General features: G+C 33.7%; 1 protein-coding gene across 1 annotated transcript; it reads right to left on the bottom strand.

Moving 5' to 3' along the window:
• Nucleotides 1–1244: 1244 nt before the first annotated feature.
• On the bottom strand, nucleotides 1245–23254 carry LOC134726114 (uncharacterized). The gene is made up of 10 exons (XM_063590512.1): nucleotides 23122–23254; nucleotides 18081–18242; nucleotides 16204–16282; nucleotides 12329–12489; nucleotides 10427–10603; nucleotides 8196–8314; nucleotides 7173–7344; nucleotides 5945–6112; nucleotides 2164–2239; nucleotides 1245–1803 (listed from the first exon to the last, which is right to left on the bottom strand). The coding sequence occupies exons 3-10, from the start codon at nucleotides 16212–16214 to the stop codon at nucleotides 1245–1247; spliced, it is 1443 nt and encodes a 480-aa protein (XP_063446582.1). The 5' UTR covers nucleotides 16215–16282; nucleotides 18081–18242; nucleotides 23122–23254.
• Between the last annotated feature and the right edge of the window lie 2118 nt (nucleotides 23255–25372).

The raw sequence follows: 25372 nt of genomic DNA, 5'->3' as shown, positions 1-25372 counted from the left end.
GGTTATTGTTTACCCGAAAGGTACCACTTGAATATCCTCCTGTTTTCATTTATTGTAATGTGTAAGGTTCGTGTACTTTTATTTCTTTCGTTTATTGTTGTATTGATGTCACTTGTGATTTTTCAGGTTACCGAAATATAATTTTGTCTCGCGATTTCCCTCTACAAATAACGCTTTCTTATTTTATTTGAAATCAAAGCATTGTAGGTGAATACACCTTTGTTTTTGTACTTAATGTATAATTATTACTTGCAAGTAGTTTTAGCTCTGAGATCTAAACTAAAGTAAATTGTCTATAACTGATTGTAACACACATTGGTAAGAAACAAATGTAATTCGTATGTTGATGTTATATAATTAATATATAAAAACACGTATTTCAACTCCTCCTTTTCCAATCAATTTATTTCAAGAAAGGGTTTAACCTTCAGATTAATATAACACAATCACAAAAAGTTTAAAATGTATTTAACAGACATATAATAAACTCTGTTACTTACGTTTATTTATTTTCAAGAGAGTACATAAATTAAAAAAGAAGATCACTGCGAACTAATATAAGTTAGGATCGGGAAAATAGTGGATGTGTTTTACAGATCATCATGCTATTACGTGTCTCTCTATTCTGCCTCTCACATTCATGATCGTTGTGAAGCGACGTTTTGCATAATACATGTTATAGTCCTAAACAGTCAATAATATCAGATTTGAAAAAACCCTATTGTAAATCAACAACGACACCTGAAATCATATATATTGTAGTCATTTAGTTCATTAACTTTTCTTTTTGCACTTTGTACATATAGTGAAGTCCAGGTTCAATTCATTGTTAATCAAATTCTTGATTAGCTATTTTGTCTAAGGATCAACGTGCAGCTTGCACCTCAAGACGTGGTATAAAAAGCTGCTTCTAATGAACAATTAATCTTGATTTTGATAATGCAGTATTGTTCCTTATTTTGCAGCGTGGTATATAACGTTTGAAGTATTATTTATATTTTTTTGATTGTGGATGAAATTTATGTTGAGATAAGTAAGAGCAACGCCAGGGGTCGATTTTTATATCCATAAAAAATATTGCACCGTTAAAGTTAGTATAATTGTTTTCAACATGTAAGTCATAGTACAATTACTGAAATAATAAACGGGTACAATAATAGAATGAAGTAACAACAATATTATTAGTTCTAATGTATCGTAAATTTCTTCAGTATATCCTCAGGATTTCATGTGTTAATTGATTTTTATAACGTATTTTTAATGTGGAGTTCATCATACGGGGTATTGTTTTCTTCTCTGTCTGGAGTTAGATCCTGATAGACTTGGTTCTCCAATCCGATATCATTTTCTTTCAATGGTGAACTATTTTTATGCATAACATCATATGGTGAATTAATGTCTTCTCTGTCTGGAGTTAGATCCTGATAGACTTGGTTCTCCAATCCGATATCATTTTCATTCAATGGTGAACTATTTTTATGCATAACATCATATGGTGAATTAATGTCTTCTCTGTCTGGAGTTAGATCCTGATAGACTTGGTTCTCCAATCCGATATCATTTTCATTCAATGGCGAAGTATTTGTATGCATAACATCATATGGTGAATTATTGTCTTCTCTGTCTGGAGTTAGATCCTGATAGACTTGGTTCTCCAATCCGATATCATTTTCATTCATTGGCAAATTATTTGTATGCATTACATCATATGGTGAATTAATGTCTTCTCTGACTGGATTAAGATCCTGATAGACTTGTTGCTGTTGAGTACTGTCCTGGATCCTCTTAAAAAACGACGATCGCCTGCAACCAATGTTACGAAATAATTTTAAAAAGTAAGAAACTGAAATATCCATATTATATCGTAGTTTAGGAGTTGATGTTTTGTTAACTTACTTAAGTAGCCGAGTTGATGGATATGCTTCGTCCGACGCGCGTTTTTCTCTTTTTTCGAACTTTTATCTTAATATGGTTTTCGTACTCTTGTTGGTACATGTCCTTAGTACCTCAGACACTCATTTGATAATATTTGTACTTTACAAGTTAATTGCTGTATACCTTACTTGAGTGATGCGCTTTTAATTTTCACAATTTTTGTACATGCTATTTAATTTTCAATGTATGATAATATTCTTGTATATAGATTATTGAAATATGTCTTACTTGATGAACACAATGACGAGTGCAACAACAACAAACAATCCTGTAACTCCGCCAACTAATCCAAATATGACAGCATCTGTAATAACACCTCGAAATAATTTGCATACCAATATTGTTTTATTCATAATGAACCTAAATTATAAGTCAAGTAATTTATTTTAAAATAGATAACAAAAAAAGTATAAGTGTGTCAATTGGTTTACCGAGAGAAATGATCGTGAGAGAATATCTAACGGTGGTAAAGTATTGCGGACGATCGGGAAAGTTCTGGTAGCAGATCGTGAAAGTTCGGTTCCGGATCGTGAATGTAATTAATTGCAAATTTTAACCAAGAGTTTGTGATAAAATGACGGAATTTTCGAAACGCGGATCGAATCCGAAAAAAAATATGTCTGTCAAAATGATTCAATTTCCTCAACATAACTATATATTCAATATGATTAAGAAAATATGCAGTCTTTTATGAAAAAAATCCACAATACATGTCTATGGAGTTAATTTTTAAAAAATCAATTAATCATGATATATTTTAAATTAAATCTTTGGTGTGTCCGAAAGAACAGCAAAATCCAGGTATGTTATTCCATTAAAACCGTTCATTACGAAATTTTCATAAAACTTGATCAGACAACCAATTATTTTGATTGTTAAAGATAATGCGTGACCAGACTTAATAATCAGAAATCAATATTTCTTTTACCACTTGATATACCTGTAACTATTGTGAAAAGAACGAATGTTGATATTTTTTTCTTAAATTTAACAATTTCACATCGAAGGTTAAAAGATAACTTTTAAAAGTTTAAATCAGTGTAAAAAATTCAGTTCCCACATTTGGTACATTTGCGATTGAATTATAACCAACATTTTGTGCAACAGTACTTTCTTAAGTTATATGTATCTCTTTATACAACGTAGCAGATGTGGAATGATTTCAAATGAGAGAACAACATATTCATGATATTACAGACGAAAGAATACCAATTAAAGCGCAAAAGCTGAAATGTCTTGTAAAATTCACTTATGATAGTATATTGGTTGAACGTCTGTAATATCAATGGTTTTACTAGAAGTGTCAAATACGCTCTGATATTTTCATAATTTGTCCTTGTATACAAAAAATCTACTGTTAACCTACTTATATCTTGAGTAAGCGATAATATGGAATGTCCTTTTGCGTAACAGTTTATTTTGTCTCTTCTTCGAGGTCCATATTTAAACAAAAGTTTCAATATTAATAATCAAATATTTGAGGAATAATTTGAACGTCTACGTAGCATCATATCTTTCACGATCCTCGTAAAACGGTATGTGATCTTTGACGATCCGAAATATGTATTTTGTGCTAATATTTCATTTCAAAATGTTTTAGATTATGTTTGGACAATAAAAACTATGAGAACCATGTACTTCATTAAACAAATTTGCAGATAGAATAGTTTATTTGATTCGAATTTAAAAAAAATCAAGTTTGTATACAATTTTGATGCCATTGAAATGTGGAGGAGCCTTTTGTTGTTTTGTAAATTATATATATTACTAAAACTGGATTTTCTCACAAACTGATCAGAATGTTAAACCATTTTGATAGGCAGTATTAATTTGTCTGTGTAATTAATTATTTTATATTATTTAATGACCTTTAATATTCTTGATTTGATTTCTTTCACGATCCGGTACAAGAGCTTTCACAATCGTCCTGCAAATACTTGACCACCGCTAGATATTGTTTCACGATAATTTCTCTCGAAAAAAAGTAAAATCAGAAAAATACTGAACTTTGCATGAGGACATTCAGTCGGAAAGTCTCTAAACACATGGCAAAATCAAATGACAATCACATTAAACAGCTGTCATATTCCTGACTTGGTACAGGCATTTTCAAATGTAGAAAATGATGCATTCGACCTGGTTTTATAGCGCTAAACTTCTAACTTGTACAAAATTCTCATTAATTTCCGTTATATTTACAACGATGCGTGAACAAAAGGCATAATAAATAAAATAGTCAAAATATTGGTACAGCAGTCATCACTGTGTTACAATCTTAAAACAAACAATTTTATATAAAAAAAAATCACAAAACCGAATGAAGCCCGTGATTATATCACGTATTGCATTTAAAAAGAATAGAACCAATTTAACTCATATCGAAACTTATTTGCTGATAGTATATGTGTCAGTTCATTAAAAGCTCTTGATGTGTTTGTAAATTTTGTTTTCATTTTAAGTTTATATGGATTAGAACATGGAAAACTTAATTGAAAGAAAATTTAATGAAACATCTTCACAAACCCTCCCCACCCCCAAACCACCACTACCAAGAGAGGTCCAAACTTATAGTCACTTTTTAAATGCAAGATATAAAATCAAACAAGTTAATAAATAAAGAGTAAGTTTAAAACATTTGACTGAGTGCTACATTCATGCCATGAGTTATACTATGAGCTATATATATTGACAGAAGCTTGATATACTAGTCAACAAAAGAAACGATACAAGGCACTGCATTTCCAATATATAATACTATTAGATACACTGTACCGAGGTAAATAATTACTGGTCTAATATTTACAGAGTGCTATAGATATAGGAAGATGTGGTGTGAGTGCCAATGAGACAACTCTCCATCCAAATAACAATTTAAAAATTAAACCATTATAGGTTAAAGTACGGCCTTCAACACGGAGCCTTGGCTCACACCGAACAACAAGCTATAAAGGGCCCCAAAATTACTAGTGTAAAACCATTCAAACGGGAAAACCAACGGTCTAATCTATATAAACAAAACGAGAAACGAGAAACACGTATATATTACATAAACAAACGACAACTACTGTACATCAGATTCCTTTTTTGCTATGTTCTCATTTCAACCATGGATTAAAGACAGAAACTAGAATTTATGGTTGGAACTTTTGTTATTTACTAACTGGTATCTACACCCAACAATTTTAAAAAGTTGTATTAAAACTTAAACTTTAAACTTTAAAACGCCTGCTTAAAACTTTGAATGTCTTTGCAGATTGTAATATACTTAATTCTCATATCCAAAATTAGGTGCTGACTTTTGTCATCATTCACTGGAAAAAAAAAATGATTCGTGTGTTCAATAACTCGGGTTGCACTCGACTCCAATCTTAGTTGACTAGGATTGACAGTTTTCCTATAAAAGTTCGGTGGTTTTCTCCCCAACATTGAGGTTTCCTCCACCTATAAAAACTTATCTCCACGAAAGAGGTACACTTAAAAGTGGCGTTAAATCACCAACAATTAATCAATCAATCAAACAATATCGCGTTCTTTTCTAACTTTCCAATTTGGTCAGATTCTTTTAATCAATTGCATTTGCTTTGAAAATGAATGTTTTTAATTGGGTTATATAACATTTTTTTCATATTTACAAGTGATATATAATACTTTGTTTGTTTAAGTATTGGTATGGATCACACACTCGATAGAATATATCCCACAATGGTGAACTAGTGATATATTCTTGTTTGTTTTGGTATTGGTATGGATCACACACTCGATAGAATATATCCCACACTGGTGAACTAGTGATATATACTTGTTTGTTTTGGTGTTCATGCGATCGATAAAACAAATCCTACGTTGATTAATTGGTGATTTTTGCTTATTAACTTTGTTATGTAAATACGATTGATTGAATATTTCCTATGTTGATTAACTTTCACTGTAAAGGGTTGGTATGTTCACACGATCGATAGTAATACGTGTGAAAAGTTTTAAAAAAAAAAAAAAATTCAACAACACTTACTTGGCAAAACATCTATGACGGGTTCAATATTTTTCTCAACATTGACATAAAATATTTTTTCTGTCGCTAGTCCGTAGTCATCTGTACACACTGCAGTAACTGTATACTGAGGTTTGGCAGCATAGTCTATATCTTTCATTGAACCACCCTTCAGATAAAGATTAAAAGCTGAAATCATAGTAAAAGTATTATTGACGTTTCTAACGTGGCATGAAAAGCAGAATATGAAAGGCGTCATATATTAAAAATAATAACACAGATTATGAAATTCCTTTTAAACATAAAATGCCACTACCTATTATTGTGCTGTATTTAATCTCAAATGCTGTACATAGATAATATATATTCAATGACGAGATCTCGAATGTTGTACATAGCTAGACATTTAATAACGAGATCTCAAACGGTGTTCCTAGATAGATATTCAATAACGAGATATAAAATAATGTCCCTAGATAGATACTCAATGACGAGATCTCAAACGGTGTACATAGATACATATTCAAAGACGAGATCTCAAATGCTGTCCCTATATAGATATTCAATGACGAGATCTCGAATGTTGTACATAGCTAGACATCCAATAACGTGATATTAAACGGTGTACCTAGATAAATATTCAATAACGAGATCGCAAATGGTGTCCCTAGATAGATATTCAATGACGAGATCTAGAATGTTGTACATAGCTAGACATCCAATAACGTGATATTAAACGGTGTACCTAGATAAATATTCAATGACGAGATCTCGAATGATTTACCTAGCTAGACATTCAATAACGAGATCTTAAACGGTGTCCCTAGATAGATATTCAATAACGAGATCTCAAATGGTGTCCCTAGATAGATATTCAATGACGAGATCATTAATGGTGTCCCTAGATAGATATTCAATAACGAGATCTCAAACGGTGTACCTAGATAGATATTCAATGACGAGATCACAAACACTGTACCTAGATAGATATTTAAATCCTAACTGGCGCTTTCACGAATTCGTCCAGCAATTACTTTATTTATTAAATAAGTGAATCTTTAGTAATTTTCTGAGCACCCTTCTCTGTATTTCTGGTCATGTTATTCTTTTTTAAAACAATTCATTTTTGTTTTCTTCCACTATCATGATAACAATTATGATTTTCAGAAAATTGTTCTTGATCTTTATCTCCTTGTAGTATTAGGTACCACCTTAATAAACATTCTGTTTTTAAATTTAAACAACTCACGATCAGTTCCAGTTGGTTGTTTGATGATAAATATCCCATCATTCGGACTGACTGTTCCAAGGTTACACCTGTATGTCTGTTTATCTGTCACCGTTAGCGACATAATTTGGGTTTCGTCATTGTTATTTTCTTTTATGTTATGAGATATCATAGTATTCTTTATCTCTGGTGCCTATAATTGAAACGTTTCAAAGAATACTTATGACGTTTCGTTTGTAATAGTATAGTTTCTTTTTAGAAATGCTACATGCAATTTAGCATTATTTTGTAACAGCCATCGTATTTTGTTTTGTTTTCTTCTTCATTGTTAGGGCTAATGTCTCTATAAACATGATAAATCTAGCAATTTTATAAAAATACAAACACACATTTGACTGTACAGAACATTTCCAGTTAGGTGTACCCGACTTTTTTCGTTCTAAACAAAGATATTACAATTATTGGAGAACCCATAACTTTTGTAAGGGGGTTCTTTGATTGGCCTAAAGGGAGAGTCGCTCCAGTCTCGCTAAAGTGTTTCCCTTCATGTGTAAATAACCAAATTTTCCCAAGAAAGGGGAAGCCCGGGCACCTCAGCCCACCTGCTTTTGGCCCGCCTAGCCTATGACAAAAACATTGACAGTTTTTAGCGTAAAACACAAGATTGAAAGCTCAATATCGTATCATTGCAAAACGAGTATTTGATTGTACCGAGCTTCGTGGTCTAGTAGTTACATTTAAAAGATATGACCAGGTTCGGAATTCAACGCTTAAAAAGCAATGCAACGTTTCACGGTGCATGTTAATAACTTACATCATTTCCTATCTTGTGCTAAACACATAATTTTCAAATTCTGTATTAATTGAAAGGTTATTCATATGCATTGCTGAAAGTGACTGTTACATATATGTATTACAATTAAAAGACTTATCAACCTTTCCCGAGATCTACAATTTTAAACCAGAATATTTTATTTGTAAATAATTAATTTAACTTTTAATTATACCATAAAATCTTCCATTTTCTATAGCTAAGTTACCAACCGTATTTTTAACACCAATCATTACATATGTAGTGCCCTCATTCAAACACTGGTCCTTCACGCTGTATTCTAGTGTATACTCTCCAACTTTCCAGTCTGATGAGTCTGACTTAATCCGATCTAAACAAAGACATTAACGTTACATTGTCAGTGTAATGCGATTTGAGAATTCACTAATATAGGCATAGATGATCATTCATAGTCTTTCTTTTTTTTGCCTTTTTTTATTCCAGGGCATGTTTTTTTATAATAAATATCTTGAAATCTTATAAAAAAAAATGTTTATTCATAGTCTTTTTTTTCTTCCTTTTTTTATTCCAGGGCATGTTTTTTTGGTGGCCTCATGTGCAAATGCGCACGAAGAGGATTAAGTATGTTTTTTTTATAATAAATATCCTCAAATCCTTTTCCCGTATATTCACTGTTGTTCAACCGATAATCGTAACCTGAATTACGACGATCCCAATAGGTCGCAGATATAAATCTTTTCAGTCGTTTTTCTCAAATGTAGCTTGTGTTGTCTAGAGTTACTCAGATGCTTAGTATTTTGTGAAAACAACAGGCTATAAAAATTGTCTATTGTTTAAAACTGTTTTGTATGCTGTTTAAGACTGTATTGTACGTTAGCCCGCTGTCTATTGTTTAAGAGTGTTTTGTACTTTAACCAGCTGTCTATTGTTTAAGACTGTTTTGTACATTAGCCAGCTGTCTATTGTTTGAGACTGTTTTGTACGTTAGCCAGCTGTCTATTGTTTGAGACTGTATTGTACGTTAGCCAGCTGTCTATTGTTTAAGACTGTATTGTACGTTAGCCAGCTGTCTATTGTTTAAGAGTGTTTTGTACTTTAGCCAGCTGTCTATTGTTTAAGACTGTTTTGTACATTAGCCAGCTGTCTATTGTTTGAGACTGTATTGTACGTTAGCCAGCTGTCTATTGTTTGAGACTGTATTGTACGTTAGCCAGCTGTCTATTGTTTAAGACTGTTTTGTACATTAGCCAGCTGTCTATTGTTTGAGACTGTATTGTACGTAAGCCAGCTGTCTATTGTTTAAGACTGTATTGTACGTTAGCCAGCTGTCTATTGTTTAAGAGTGTTTTGTACTTTAGCCAGCTGTCTATTGTTTAAGACTGTTTTGTACATTAGCCAGCTGTCTATTGTTTGAGACTGTATTGTACGTTAGCCAGCTGTCTATTGTTTGAGACTGTATTGTACGTTAGCCAGCTGTCTATTGTTTAAGACTGTTTTGTACATTAGCCAGCTGTCTATTGTTTGAGACTGTATTGTACGTTAGCCAGCTGTCTATTGTTTAAGACTGTTTTGTACATTAGCCAGCTGTCTATTGTTTGAGACTGTATTGTACGTAAGCCAGCTGTCTATTGTTTGAGACTGTATTGTACGTTAGCCAGCTGTCTATTGTTTAAGACTGTTTTGTACATTAGCCAGCTGTCTATTGTTTGAGACTGTATTGTACGTAAGCCAGCTGTCTATTGTTTGAGACTGTATTGTACGTAAGCCAGTTGTCTTTTGTTTAAGACTGTTTTGTACGTTAGCCAGCTGTCTTTTGCTTCAGACTGTATTGTACGTTAGCCAGCTGTCTATTGTTTAAGACTGAATTGTACGTTAGCCAGCTGTCTTTTGTTAAGACTGTTTTGTACGTTAGCCAGCTGTCTAATGTTTAATACTGTATTGTACGTTAGCCGGCTGTCTATTGTTTAAGACTGTTTTGTACGTTAGCCAGCTGTCTATTGTTTAAGATTGTATTGTACGTTAGCCAGCTGTCTATTGTTTAAGACTGTATTGTACGTTAGTCAGCTGTCTAATGTTTAATACTGTATTGTACGTTAGTCAGCTGTCTATTAATGTTTAATACTGTATTGTACGTTAGCCGGCTGTCTATTGTTTAAGACTGTTTTGTACGTTAGCCAGCTGTCTATTGTTTAAGATTGTATTGTACGTTAGCCAGCTGTCTATTGTTTAAGACTGTATTGTACGTTAGTCAGCTGTCTAATGTTTAATACTGTATTGTATGCTGATCTAGATATACATTGTTTAAGACTGTATTGTATGTTGACCAGCTTTTTTTTAATGCGTATTTTATGTTGATAAATGTGTCCACAGTTTCAGACCATATCATGTGTGTCCATTCGTAAAATATAAAAGTAACCATTGGAATAATATACATTTTACTTCTGTAGTAATGGATGTGCATTAAATCGATTACACAACTTACGTCTTTGGTCACTTATAAATGTAGTGTCTGCCGCGTTTGTCATTTCAACTGTTAAAGCAGTATCATCTTTGTTGTCGTCTGTAAAACTCATCTGGTATAATGTTATCTGATATGATACAGTTTTTGTGTCCAAAAATGAAACCTTTGTACCTCCGTTCGTAAAATACGGTGCTGAATCTGAAATATGGGAGGATATGTAACAGTCTCATTTCGCTGATATTTACACAAAGTAATATGTCTTTTTCTATTGACATGTGGAAATTGTGTGGATATGTAATATGAACATGACAACGATGTTGCCATGACAGTCTTGCCAAAACGTACAATGTAGGCTAAGACATCGGACTCGGACTGCTTTTGAGCTGAATTTTAATGTGCGTATTGTTATGCGTTTACTTTTCCACATTGGCTAGAGGTATAGAGGGGAGTTGAGATCTCATAAACATGTTTAACTCGCCGCAATTTTGCGCCTGTCCCAAGTCCGGAGCCTCTGGCCTTTGTTAGTCTTGTATGATTTTTAATTTTAGTCTCTTGTGTATAATTCGGAGTGTTGTACGACGTCCATTATCACTGTACTAGTATAGATATTTTAGGGGCCAGCTGAAGGACACCTACGGGTGCGGGAATTCTCGCTACATTGAAACCCATTGGTTGTCTTTGGCATTTGTGTGCTCTATGGTCGGGTTGTTGTCGCTTTGACACATTCCCTATTTCCTTTATCAATTTTAAGTAATTCGTTCAACCTATCATGTATCAATGACAGCATTCTTCAATAAAGTTTTATCTAGTATTTTCTAATTGAATTTTTTTATTTTGCGTTCTTCGTTCTGCCTTTTGTTATTTAATCGATTGAAAGATCAAGAGATGAAGAAACATTGGTTACAGATCATGTTTAAATGATCTACATGTCCAGGAGATTTCGGGTGTCTTCCATCGCCGGGTCATATATAAACAGACTATAAGCAGAAAATTGGCGTATGCTGCTTCTCACCTATGCAGGCAGGCATTTATAACTAAAGTCAAATACCGCTTGGTTCGGTGTTAGAATAGTGTGTCTTTATAATATTACAATCATGTACCCGTCTTAATTTACGTGATAATTTTGCCCCTGAAGTACTATATCTACCATGTGGGGGGGGGGGGGGGGGGGGGTCTACCACGGTTAGTTAAAACATATTTATTTATAGTGGATTGGGAAACAAGTTTTGCAACTTATATTAATCCCTTTCCACCATGGTTCTTACGAGTTAACATATTTAAACAAACGAATCCGAAGGAGTTTGTTTAAATATGTTAATGAGTAAGACACATGGTATATAAAATTAGTAAAATAAACAAAATAATTAACAGTTTCAAGAGGCCCGTTTCAAAGACCTTGAACTAGCTTTGGAAGTTGATCACGTTACAGTTTTATCAAATGAAATGGAAGCTCGCGCAAGTCATTTTTGCGCTTCTTGTTTGGTCTTCCGTGTATTTCATGTAATAGAAGCCCAGAATTGACAGAAAATAAAGCCCCCGTGTATGCTCGTTTGCGCAGGTAATTTCATAATGTCATCAGAAAGTACACAAAAATGTCGGATTCCAGCAACAAGGGTTAAATAATTTAAAGTACTGGTGTATATATATATATATATATATTTATTCTTTTTTTTTGTCATTTAAAGTCATATAAAGTAAAGCAAAGTGCGACACGTGGATTATTTTTTTTATTATTTATAGTTTTCAAACAATTTATTGTTTAAGACTGTACATTCTTTAGTAATTTTTACCATAAAAGATTAATTTTTCAGCTAGCTTTGATGAAAACTGTCCTGTCAAAAAGCCTGAAGATTAAAAACTGGCGGGTCCTACACGATCTTGGGGGTGTTGTCGATATACCAAACAATAAATATATATACTCACTAACAGCGGTTACAAAATTGATGGCATATGATCTTCCATTTAAAAGAGACCCAGAATTAAAGGGCGTTGGACCAGATGCTGATCCGGCATCTACTCGGTAATTCTGATTTACAGCTCCTGCTCCATTGTCGTATGGTACCATGTCCGTTCCACTAGTATACCTTTAATAATAGAAACATCCTATGTGTGAAGTCAGCATGCAATATTCTTAATAGCTAAAATGATAACGTTTACTTGATTAATTTTTAAGGTTTAAGGAGCCCCTTTCTGACTTTTGACGTGATTTCAGATCAAAGATCTTTCACAATACATAAGTGTGCTACTTTTTCTCGCTGGATGTTTCTCCTTGGAAAATATTTATCATTATTTTTATGCCTCACCTACGATAGTAGAGGGGCATTATGTTTTCTGGTCTGTGCGTCCGTTTGTCCGTTCGTTCGTCCATCCGTCTGTTCGTTCGTCCGTCTGTTACACTTCAGGTTAAAGTTTTTGGTCAAGGTAGTTTTTGATGAAGTTGAAGTCCAATCAACTTGAAACTTAGTATACATGTTCCCTTCGATAAGATCATTCTAATTTTAATGCCAAATTAGAGAATTTATTCCAATTTCACGGTCCAGTAAACATAGAAAATGATAGTGCGAGTGGGGCATCCGTGTACTGTGGACACATTCTTGTTTCCGCATATTTCTTGACAAAATATTTCTTAAATATAAAAATATGAAGATGATATATGATTGCCAATGAGACAACTATTTATCCGATGTCTTTTCTATAAGCAATAAATGTCACAGTAAGGCCTTTTACAATGAACAAAACCAATATTGGGTAGTCAGAAACAACACTACTATATAAAAATAATATTTCTAGCTCCAAGCATAGACCACAGAATTGTTTAAGGCCTACCTCCCTATCATGAAGAGAAATTCACCATTCAATAATCTAGTGAGGCTTACAATCATATCAGATAATGAAGTTTACCATCCTATCAGATAATGGTGCTTACCATCCAATCAGATAATGAAGCTTACCATCCTATCAGATAATGAAGCTTACCATCCTATCAGATAATGAAGCTTACCATCCTATCAGATAATGATGCTAACCATCCTATCAGATAATGAAGCTTATCATCCTATCAGATAATGAAGCTTTAAATCCTATCAGATAACGAAGCTTACCATCATATCAGATAATGAAGCTTACCATCATATCAGATAATGAAGCTTACCATCCTATCAGATAATGAAGCTTACCATCTAATCAGATAATGAAGCGAACCATCCTATCAGATAATGAAGCTTACCATCCTATCAGATAATGAAGCTTACCATCCTATCAGATAATGAAGCTTACAATCCTATCAGATAATGAAGCTTACCATCCTATCAGATAATGATGCTAACCATCCTATCAGATAATGAAGCTTACAATCCTATTAGATAATGAAGCTTACCATCCTATCAGATAATGAAGCTTACCATCCAATCAGATAATGAAGCGAACCATCCTATCAGATAATGAAGCTTACCATCCTATCAGATAATGAAGCTTACCATCCTATCAGATAATGAAGCTAACCATCCTATCAGATAATGATGCTAACCATCCTATCAGATAATGAAGCTTACAATCCTATCAGATAACGAAGCTTACCATCATATCAGATAATGAAGCTTACCATCCTATTAGATAATGAAGCTTACCATCCTATCAGATAATGAAGCTTACCATCCAATCAGATAATGAAGCTTACCATCCTATCAGATAGTGAATTTTGTCATCCTATCAGATAGTGACGCTTGACATCCTATCAAAAAGTGACGCGTACCATCCTATCAGATAGTGACGCTTACCATCCTATCAGATAGTGACGCTTGACATCCTATCAGATAATGAAGCTTACCATCCTATCAGATAGTGACGCTTGACATCCTATCAGATAATGAAGCTTACCATCCTATCAAATAAGGAAGCTTACCATCCTATCAGATAATGAAGCTTAACATCCTAGTAGATAGTGACTCTTGACATCCTATTAGATAGTGAATAAAATTGAGAAAGGAAATGGTAAATGTGTCAAAGCGACAACCACCCGACCATAGAGCAGACAACAGCCGAATGCCACCAATGGGTCTTCAATATAGGAAAAATTATCGCACCCATAGGTGTCCTTCAGTTGGCCCCTAAAAATTATGCATACTAGCACAGTAATAATGGAAGTCATACTAAACTCCAAATTATACACAAGAAACTAAAATTAAAAAGCATACAAGACTAACAAAGGCCAAAAGCTCCTAACTTGGTACAGGCGCAAAAATGCGGCGGGGTTAACCATATTTTTAGATCTCCCCCTATCAGGTAAAGACGCTTGACATACTATCAGATAGTAAAGTTACCATCCTATTAGATAGTGAAGTTTACCATTCTATCAGATAGTGACGCTTGACATCCTATCAGACAATGACGCTTGACATCCTATCAGATAGTGACACTTGACATCCTATCAGACAATGGCACTTACCATCCTATCAGAAAGTGACACTTGACATCCTATCAGATAGTCATGCTTAAATTCCTATCAGATAGTGCAGTTTACCATCCTACCAGATAGTGACGATTGACATCCTATCAGACAATGACGCTTGACATCCTATTAGAGAATGACGCTTGACATCCTATCAGATAGTCACGCTTAAAATCCTATCAGATAGTGAAGTTTACCATCCTATCAGATAGTGACGCTTGACGTCCCTTTCAGACAATGACGCTTGACATCCTATCAAATAGTGACGCTCGACATCCTATCAGATAGTGACTCTTGACATCATATCAGACAATGACGCTTACCATCCTATAAGAAAGTGACGATTGACAACCTATCAGATAATGAAGGTTACCATCCTATCAGATAGTGACGCTTGACATCTTATCAGATAATGTCGTATACCATCCTATCAGATACTGACGCTTGACATCATATCAGACAATGACGCTCACCATCCTATCAGATAATGACGCTTGACGTCCTATCAGATAGTGACGCTTGACATCCTATCAGATATTGAAGTTTGTCATCCTATTAGATAGTGACGCTTGACATCCTATCAGACAATGACGCTTGCCATCGTATCAGATAATGTCGTTTACCATCCTATCAGATAATGAAGCTTACCATCCTATCAGATAATGAAGCTTACCATCCTATCAGATAGTGACGCTTGACATCCTATCAGATAATGTCGTTTACCATCCTATCAGATACTGACGCTTGACATCATATCAGACAATGACGCTCACCATCCTTTTAGATAATGACGCTTGACATCCTATCAGATAGTGACGCTTGACATCCTATCAGATATTGAAGTTTGTCATCCTATCAGATAGTGACGTTTGACATCCTATCAGATAGAGACGCTTGACATCATATCAGATAGTGACGCTTGACATACTATCAGATAGTGACACTTGACATCCTATCAGATAGTGACGCTTGACATCCTATCAGATATTGAAGTTTGTCATCCTATCAGATAGTGACGTCTGACATCCTATCATATAGAGACGCTTGACATCCTATCAGATAGTGACGCTTGACATCCTATCAGATAGTGACGCTTGACATCCTATCAGATAGTGACGCTTGACATCCTATCAGATAGAGACGCTTGACATCCTATCAGATAGTGACGCTTGACATCCTATCAGATAGTGAAGTTTACCGTTCCATCATTTAGTGAAGCTAAATTACCATCCTATATTATAGAAAAGCTTATTGTCCTATCATATATGAAAGCTTAACATCATATCGTAGAGTTAAGGTTCAAATCTTATCATAAAGTGAAGCTCATTATTTGTTCAATAGTGAATCTTACCATCCTAGCATGTCGTTCTCCAATATAGTTGGTTGATCTGCGGCATCTATTGGTAGAGAGTGAACTGTGAGTGCATCAGCTGAAAAAATAAAATTATCATATACATATTTTTATTTCATTTATATAATTATTGGATAAATGTATAGAATAACATATCCCACACATAGAATTCTACCAACAACAAAAAAAGATTGATTGATATATACAGTTTAATATTACTAAAGACAAAGATAAAACACGTAAGAATCGAAATAGTTACAAGAAAAGTTATACTCCCATCCCTCGTGTACGTATTTTCATATGTTTCTGTATTTGGATTTAAAAACAAAATGTTATCCCCATTAAGGTGTTTTAGCGTAAACTGTTTAAACTCAATTATTATATGATTGCTTCTAATATTCACTAGTTTGTATTTAAAGGCGTTATAACATTCACACTTTTTTCTTTATTAAAAATTTTGTTCGCACATAAAACATATTCTCCCCCTCATTTGTTTTATAAACGCTATTGTTATGTGTTTTGTCGTCTTTGAGATAAAAACAACAAACAACTAACTCATTCATACAAAATACAGGAAACTGTACAATAGCTGGCCCTCTTATGGTTGTAATTTGTGCTTTAAGGTGGTATGGGTGTCTTTCCTCATATTTTCTATCAAACTAGCACAATTTGATGCGGGAATACAGATATTTAATTTGAATTTTCATTTAAAAGAACCAATTTATAAGAATATAACTTATTTTTATTAATATTTTTGCACAGATTGATTAATTTTGGTTGTTTTAAAAAAATATTGAATTGGCATTTTAAAGACAACGCTTTTAATAATTTAAAAGTAGCTTTCATATCTGCGTCTTGAATTTTTTCGACTGTTGCAATCTTTCTCTTATGCAAAACATGTGTCGCCTGTCATTTCATATAGAAAACCTAAACCCCTACTTTCTTTTAAATAATTTTTATTATCGCTATTATCTGTATTTTTCCTTTGATGTTTTTTTGTGATAATTTTCATATCACTCGTGTAGAGTGAGAATGACAATTATCGCTAGTTTCTAAGGTCCTTAGCAACAGCGTATTAATCTAATTCATGCGCTAGAGTGTCGGCCAATCAGAAAAGATTAGCCGGAACTATAAAAAAAAAGTTATCGGATGACTGCGATGAAATGTCAAAGATGATTTCTCGTTTTAATATTTTACCGTGAATTTCGCCGTTAAATAATTTATTGGAAGTTCATAAAAGTAATCAAATCATGTTTTAAACAGATAAAAAATATCCTTTTTTACATAAGTTTACTCAGAGACGTATAATATATGTCTCTGGTTTACTTCAAATCATCGTAGGTCTGTCTGCATGTATATTTTTTCGTCTACTTTGAAAATACATCATATATTCAACTGTTGACTTCATTTTGATACGTTGAAACATCAAATTACAGCTTATCAACAGTGAGAAAGATCCTCGCAATATTTGAACACGCCGGGTAGTCAGATGAGACATCTTTTTTTCAATGAATGAACTACCTGATCGACTACATATTTATATCAAATAAGCCTACGCCAAAAAAATAGTACCACAAAAGAAAATGCATTATCATCGTATAAGATACTTTTTTTTTTACTGAAATTTGAATTAAATGATTTTCGAAAATACAAATAATAGCGATAAATAGATTATATAATTTTTTTTTTAAACTCGATGCATTTTCTCATCTCATCTCATCTCAGGGCTCCGCCCTTCGATGAGATGAGAATGAGAAAATGCATCTCGTTTAAAAAAACATAAATAATCTATAAATAATTTATTTTTAAAATATATATGAATACTTATTTAATTTTCATTCTTCATATAAACGAAGAACATTTTAATGTTCTCTCACCAGTACTGAAATTATATTGTGAAGAGTGAACCAGTATATATGTTGACCCGGCCTGACGCCATATTTGTAGGTATATTGTGCCCAGTCCAACTATTTCCACGTTGAATCCACTCAAAAGCCCACAGCAATCTAGAATGTAGGCTTTTGCTAAATATCCAGCTCCTATAAAGATAATCACAACAATTTATTAATACTGAGTTAACTAAATAAGTTATACATACCGGACTTTCCGTTACTAAAAAAAATATATTCCAAAGGGTTAAAGGGTATCACGACAAACAGTGTGCTATTGTCCTATTAAAAGTTGGTGGTGTTCAATTTTTCGAATTTTCTGTAAAATTTTTGCAAAGTTGTCGGTGCCATATAGTTTTACCCTCGTTCGAAATTCCGTGATTGCGTAATTCCGAAATTCCGAAATTCCGTAATTCCGTCATTCCGTCATTCAGCAATAAACCATTATACGGAGTTTTTTTTCTAAATGCCTTCAGATATTGGGCTAATTTTTGGTATGTTAGTTAACCATGATGAATTACAGATCACGTTTAAAGCCTCGTAATTCACACAGACATTAGATTATTATTAAAGTTGAGTATACACGTGTTTTCTATTATGTCGTGTTTATATTAGATAAACAGGTTTGTGTTATATGATATTTCGGATTGATCAATATTTATCGCATTGCGTAAATATATTGAGTATAATATTTGTTATGTAAATAGCACGGGATTTTTAAAGCGCGAATAGTTGTCTTGTTTGAGTAATTCAAGATATATTGTCATTCGAAGCTCGTATACCGTTTAGTAAGGCAGCTTCGTTTAGGTAAAGACCCCCTCCCCCTGTTTTCAAGCATAGATAGATAGATATTTGTATTATCAGTAGGACATTGTTTATTCCATGATTATTAAGATACATGTATATATGTATATATGATTTCTGATTTTGTTTTTCTATTTTGTAGGCTGTCGTGTACTACGCAGCGGTGTTGCCGATATCAAGACATCGGAACTCAATATTTTGATTTAATAAAATATAACAGTGAGCTGTACATGCTGGCGAGTTATTTCTATGAAAAAAGTGTTTGTTTTTATTTTATAAATACAAAAAAAATATATACGTTTTATGTGACGAATGAGAATATAATTCGAATTGAATTCCAAACGAATGCGAATCGAATTCGCAAATCGCGTTTACACACTCTTCTTTTTTAATTCGAATTGATTCGAATTGGCGAATTCGAATTATCTTTATTCGCATTAGAAATACGCTTTTGTGAATACGAATTTAAAAAAGTTAGATTTTTCAAATTTTTTTGGGACGGGCCATTCGTGTCGCTTTGATACATCTAATTTCTTTAGGTTTTCTTCTTCTTCTTTTTTGTCATTGTGGTTGGCTGTTCATATTTAAAAAAATCGGATGTTATCCTCTCTCCTTCGCTTTAAGTTAACTTTCACCAAATGTTATCAATTGAAAATGACGAATATTTTGTATACTAGTATCTACATAAAATTCTAAATATATATTAATTTCCGGCGCACAAGTTGGAGAATAGATGACACTGAAATTGTGCCTCACTGTATTGCAAACCCAGATGAAGTTATATTTCTAAAAAGTAAGAATTCGTAGTTGTTGATGCATGGGAGGACAAATCAGTATAAGGTGTAAAACTACGCATTGACGTTTTTAAAACAAATAATCAAAATCAAGGCCCTAATCTTACCATTTAAGAGAACAAAACACCCCATTAGTAGTTCATGCATAATCAGGACGAAAACAAACAGTTTTAACTTATCATAGAAAGGTTCTAAAAACACAGAAGCCGCCGGAAATTTGGACTGCCACTGAAAACGAGAGAAAGTTAGAAAGGGACAGAGATTTTGCTTTGCACCAAGTCACCTTTAGAGCTCTTATAGAGTTACTGCAAGAGTTTCAGAATTAACGTGTAGAGATCGTGACAGTCTGTCTACAAGGGATTTAACACCCCATTCCGACAGGAGGTGGCTTTAATAGTAATCCTACACTGACACACTAAGTCCGAGTGGGATAACTATTTTACATCCCAGCTGTTTTAGATTAGACGAAAAACCATTTACAATTCATAAAATCTAGTTTAGAACGCAACATAACCATTACAACTTAAACCACGGCTTCAGGTCAGGATACTCATGTGAAACCCAACTCATAACTACCATCAACGACTTCTTACAAGAACACGACAAGGGACATCAAATCGACGTAGGCATATTAGATTTTTCAAAAGCTTTCGACACAGTACCACACAACAAATTATTACATAAATTAGATCAGTATGAAATTAAAGGAAATACACACAAATGGCTTAAGAACTTCCTAGTTGCAAGATCAATGAGAACCATCGTGGAAGGCGAATTATCTGGCGAAACAACAGTCAACTCTGGGGTCCCCCAGGGCACAGTCTTAGGACCAATCCTATTCCTGTGCCACATCAATGACCTACCAGACAGTGTAACATCATCAGTAAGACTATTTGCTGACGACTGCCTACTATACAGAACAATTAAAAATAGCCAAGACCAACAAATGTTACACACAGATTTTGAACAACTAGAAATCTGGACCGACAAATTGGGAATGCGTTTCAACGCCAAAAAGTGCTATGTTCTATCCATAAACATAAAAGCAGACAAATTCTACACGCTTAATAAACACATCCTACAAGAAGTACAAGTGAACCCCTACTTAGGACTCCAAATCTCAAACGATCTAAAACGGAGCTTCCACATAAATAATATCAGGAAGAAAGCCAACGCCACCTTGGGCTTTCTTTGGAGGAACTTGAGGAACGTACCAGAAGCATGTAGGAAAGTAGCATAAATATCCCTTGTAAGATCAACAATGGAATATGGCGCAACGATCTGGAACCCATATATGAAAGGGGATATTGACAAACTAGAACGTATCCAAAGCAGAGGATTACGATTCATCAAGAAAAACTACAGGAGTCGAGAAACAGGGTCCATAACTAATATGAGACGCCAGCTTGAAATGGAGACGCTAGAGGAAAGAAGACACAGCCTTCGTCTTATCCGGATTTACAAGGTGGTTGAGGGTTTGGTGCCGGCTCTACCAGCCGAAAATTTTGTCATACCAGCAAGACCAAAACGTACAATAAAAGCCAAAACTTATTCAAACTGTGAAACTGACAATATCATCGAACGTCAAGTTATCAATAACACCAGAGGACTTAAAGTACCAAATAGCTACAAACCACAGTACAAACATTCATTTTTTGTGGAAACAACTATTCACTGGAACCAACTACCAGATAAAGTTGTGCATGCAGGTTCTGTAGAGGCATTTAAGACCGCTCTACAAGAACACCGCCCATACCAACGGCGCTCTTCTCCACCGTGTATAAAAGCCTAAACAGGATTCTACACGTTCCACTACAGATACAGATACAATATACTGTATATATACTACTATATGATGTATACCCTTTATGACCCCCAAACACGATGAGTAGATATCAAACAATGTCAACTCGCCCCACTTGCCAATCGGCCCACACTATATCGCCACTTTATAAAAAATCGCCCCACTCTTGTTTACCGACTCGCCCCACTTTTGAAAAAGTGTAAGATCAAATTGAACAATCAGTCTAAAAACTCACTAATTAACGAAAAAGTTTTAAACCCCACTGAATAAAGATCTGACAATTCGTCCCACTTATAAAATGATCTTGCTTCCTTTAAGTTTGTCAAATTGGTATTAATTTGTATGCAGTCGTCCTGGTGTAGTGGTACATGTCGATAGACAGCTTGATAGATATGCTGAAGGTCTTGCGTTCAAATCCCAGCATATACACTGGATTTTTTTCTGCGTGAATTTTGATAGATAGTCTTTTCCGTATAATTAATTATATGTTTTTTATAGTGGATTTGACATCAAAATGTTACAGAACAAAGGAAAGCATACATAACAAAGAAACTCCAACTGGGGTGATCTGGTAGGGATGATCCGGCTCAGATCACCCCTGTTAGAACAAATGAGCTGGGATGTAAGTGTATTTATACAGAAAAATCTAGAGGTCAAGTTTGTATTTTTGCCTCATCACTCCGGTGCTGGAAATAATTTGATTACTTTGTGTCGGTTATTGTATAGAAAGGTATATACAATGTACTATGAAAATTAGAGCGAGGGGCTTGTTTTTAAAACTAGATGTACCTGCCCCTGGTACATTGTATGTATGTACCCATAGGTAGTCTATTGGATAGTTTACATGCATGAAATATCTATCACTTGACATTAAGCAATCAATAATCAATCAATTCATAACAAAATAGATCAAATTGCTGTAGTGAAGGTTTCATGGTTCACTCTATTTTGGGGTACAAAGTACTATAATAGTTATTATGATTACAATTTTAGATGGCATTGCACCCTTATCAAGTTAAAAATAGCTATATGTGTTAGTTTTTATTTAATTGAAATAATCTTTTATTGTCAAAAACATTTTTAGATGCAAAGATTAAATAGTGGTGTGTTTAAAAATTAATTCAAAAACTAGTTACAAACTACTTATAACATGTATAAAAACGAAGATGATTAATTTAGAACACATCATTTTTTCAAAATAGCCATTGGCAATGTTTATTTCAATATCTTGATTACAATACAATGAAATCTTACCCTTGTGGTCATTCATGCGTATTTACTTAGTAAACAGAAAAAGTATGAACTAGTGAAAGTTAGAAGGCAAATTCAAGCAATTTGATTGGACGAGAAGTTGTAAGTATGTGCTAAGTGTTTTTTAATCGTCGTCTTCTTTATAAACCCGGAAGAAATGGTAGGGAATTTTAATGTTTGTGTTTAACATAAATGGAATAACTTCTTAACCAATTCTGTTGATTGTTTGTAAAGAATTAGTTTTATTGTCCACAGTTTTACATACCAAGATGGACAATATGATATATTTAAAATTAGAATTACGAACAGTTCATATACAATCAGAAAATGAAGCAGAACATCACAAAACAACTATATAATAATGAATCTCACTTACCAGTTGTGGTGTTATCCCAGTTCGTGTATGTCCCTCCTCCTAAATTCCTGCCACCAACTGTCTTTACACCACATGCCACAGCTGATTATTTAAAAAAGAAACTACTTCTAGATTGCTTTTTAGCGTAAATGCATCATTGCATATACTTAAACTAAATTCCCGGAAGCAACCATGACATATATAACAACATAATATGCGGCTAAATAAAGGCAACAGTAGTATATAGCTGTTCAAAACTCATAAATCCATTGACAAAAAACAAAATCGGGGTAACAAACTAAAACCGAGGGAAACGCATTAAATATAAGAGGAGAGCAACGACATATCACTAAAATGTAACACACACAGAAACGGATCGAGCATCAGACAAAATACCACGAGAATAACAAATATTACATCAAAACCAAATACATGAATTTGGGATAGACAAGTACTGTGACACGTCTTTTCTCTGTATTTAAATAGAATGTTAGTTGAAATTAAACGGACATTTTAGTGGGAATTTCTTGTTTTTCACCTGAAATAAACGATAAAGAGTAATTGCATATCAATTTTCTAATGAATAAGATCCATCAAATCCTCGAATGACTCCTCGTGTCGATATGGGAATATTGGTGAAAATGTGAGATTGATGTTGATAATGATAAGTGTACATAATAAAATCCTGATGGTTTGACTTAGTCATTTGTTATAGTCAAAAGGCTTCAATAAGCATAGATACCACTCTTGATGAACTAACAGTCCCGTCGGTCATTGTTGTTCCAGTATGAAGTCCTTTGGAACAATCATGATTTACTGAGGGCATTTGATAGAAATTAGATTAATACTTGTAACATTTTTTGTCAAAGAGTAGGTTTTCCTCAAAAACTTGAGTCTTTTAAAAAGAACCTCAGATAATATGAGAGCACTCCCCCTTTTCTGGAACAAATTTTGTTGATTATATTGATAATCACTGAAGCATGAAAGGAGCGGGCCACCCTCTAAGGCAGCCAGTTGGCTCCCACTTCTGGATCCGCCATTTTAACTTAGGGTCTATATTACAATTGAAACAGGACACGATGAGTTTGATATGGAAACTAAATGTCAAAATTTGATAATAAACTAATTTCCATAAATAGATAAGACAATTAAGTATGCATATAAAAATACGGATCTTACCACTGGTATATGTTGGGAAACAAATTAATACCAAATACACTGCAAACATTAGATGCGACATAAGCGACTTGATGATGTTGTTTCTTTGACACTTTATGTTGGTTTATTTTCTTTATTACATCAATAGCTCATATACGAAGATATGTTTATATATACTTTTCTAAAAGGTTACATTTTGAATTCTTATTATTTTAAGTATAACGTATGTCAATAAATTTGTATTCATTGAAGCGATATTTGTCGTGTATTGGCTTTATACGTTCATCACATGGGTAACAACGTTTTCTCCATTAGGACCGGATACATTCTTTATCTAATTTACGCGAAACGCATTACATTCTTTACAAATAACAAAATTAAAAGTTAATTTTTTTTTGTATATCTCTTTTTAATATTTAAAATGACGTCTAATCTTAATAACGTTTTAGAAGTGCATTTAACAGAACATTAGTATTCAAGTCACAAAAGTTTTTATAATCAAGGTACAATGAGACAATTTTAATGCATCGATCACCGTATGGTCTACAATAATGATAAAAATATATTAGTAGATTTGCCCTCGTATCTAATGGCGCAAGGAACTATGGCACTGGTATTAAAGAGATAATGGTAACTGCAATTACGATTATCCCAATATGGCGACGGTAGATATAGGTAAAATCTTTACACTCATTTTTCTTACATGTAGCATGCTTTTGTCAATAGTTACTCAGCTGCAAGGTTGATCTATACCATTTCATTATATTTGAATCGTAACGGTGCACTGGAATTGTCTAAGCGCTGTGAAAATAGCCGTTGAAAAATTCGAGATGATAATCGTAACTCTATGGTATTTTTCTTCTTTGATAATCGTAATTTTCTTAATCGGATAAAAGAGGGACGAAAGACACCAAAGGGACAGTCAAACTCGTAAATCTAAAACAAACTGACAACGCCATGGCTAAAAATGAAAAAGACAAACAGAAAAACAATAGTACACATGACACAACATAGAAAACTAAAGAATAAACAACACGAACCCCACCAAAAACTAGGGGTGATCTCAGGTGCTCCGGAAGGGTAAGCAGATCCTGCTCCACATGCGGCACCCGTC

Source organism: Mytilus trossulus, chromosome 7 (assembly GCF_036588685.1).
Source record: "Mytilus trossulus isolate FHL-02 chromosome 7, PNRI_Mtr1.1.1.hap1, whole genome shotgun sequence".
In the NCBI taxonomy this organism is placed as follows: Eukaryota; Metazoa; Mollusca; class Bivalvia; order Mytilida; family Mytilidae; genus Mytilus; species Mytilus trossulus.
Note: the sequence above shows the minus strand (reverse complement) of the source record. Positions and strands in the feature narration are given on the sequence as shown.

Bases quoted from the DNA above. Each gene is read 5' to 3' on its own strand.
- LOC134726114 (XM_063590512.1), bottom strand. The intron at 6,113-7,172 runs GTGAGTTGTTTA...CTATGATTTCAG, and splicing joins ACAACCAACTGGAACTGATC to CTTTTAATCTTTATCTGAAG. The intron at 2,240-5,944 runs GTAAGTGTTGTT...GTGTTATTACAG, and splicing joins CGTCATAGATGTTTTGCCAA to ATGCTGTCATATTTGGATTA.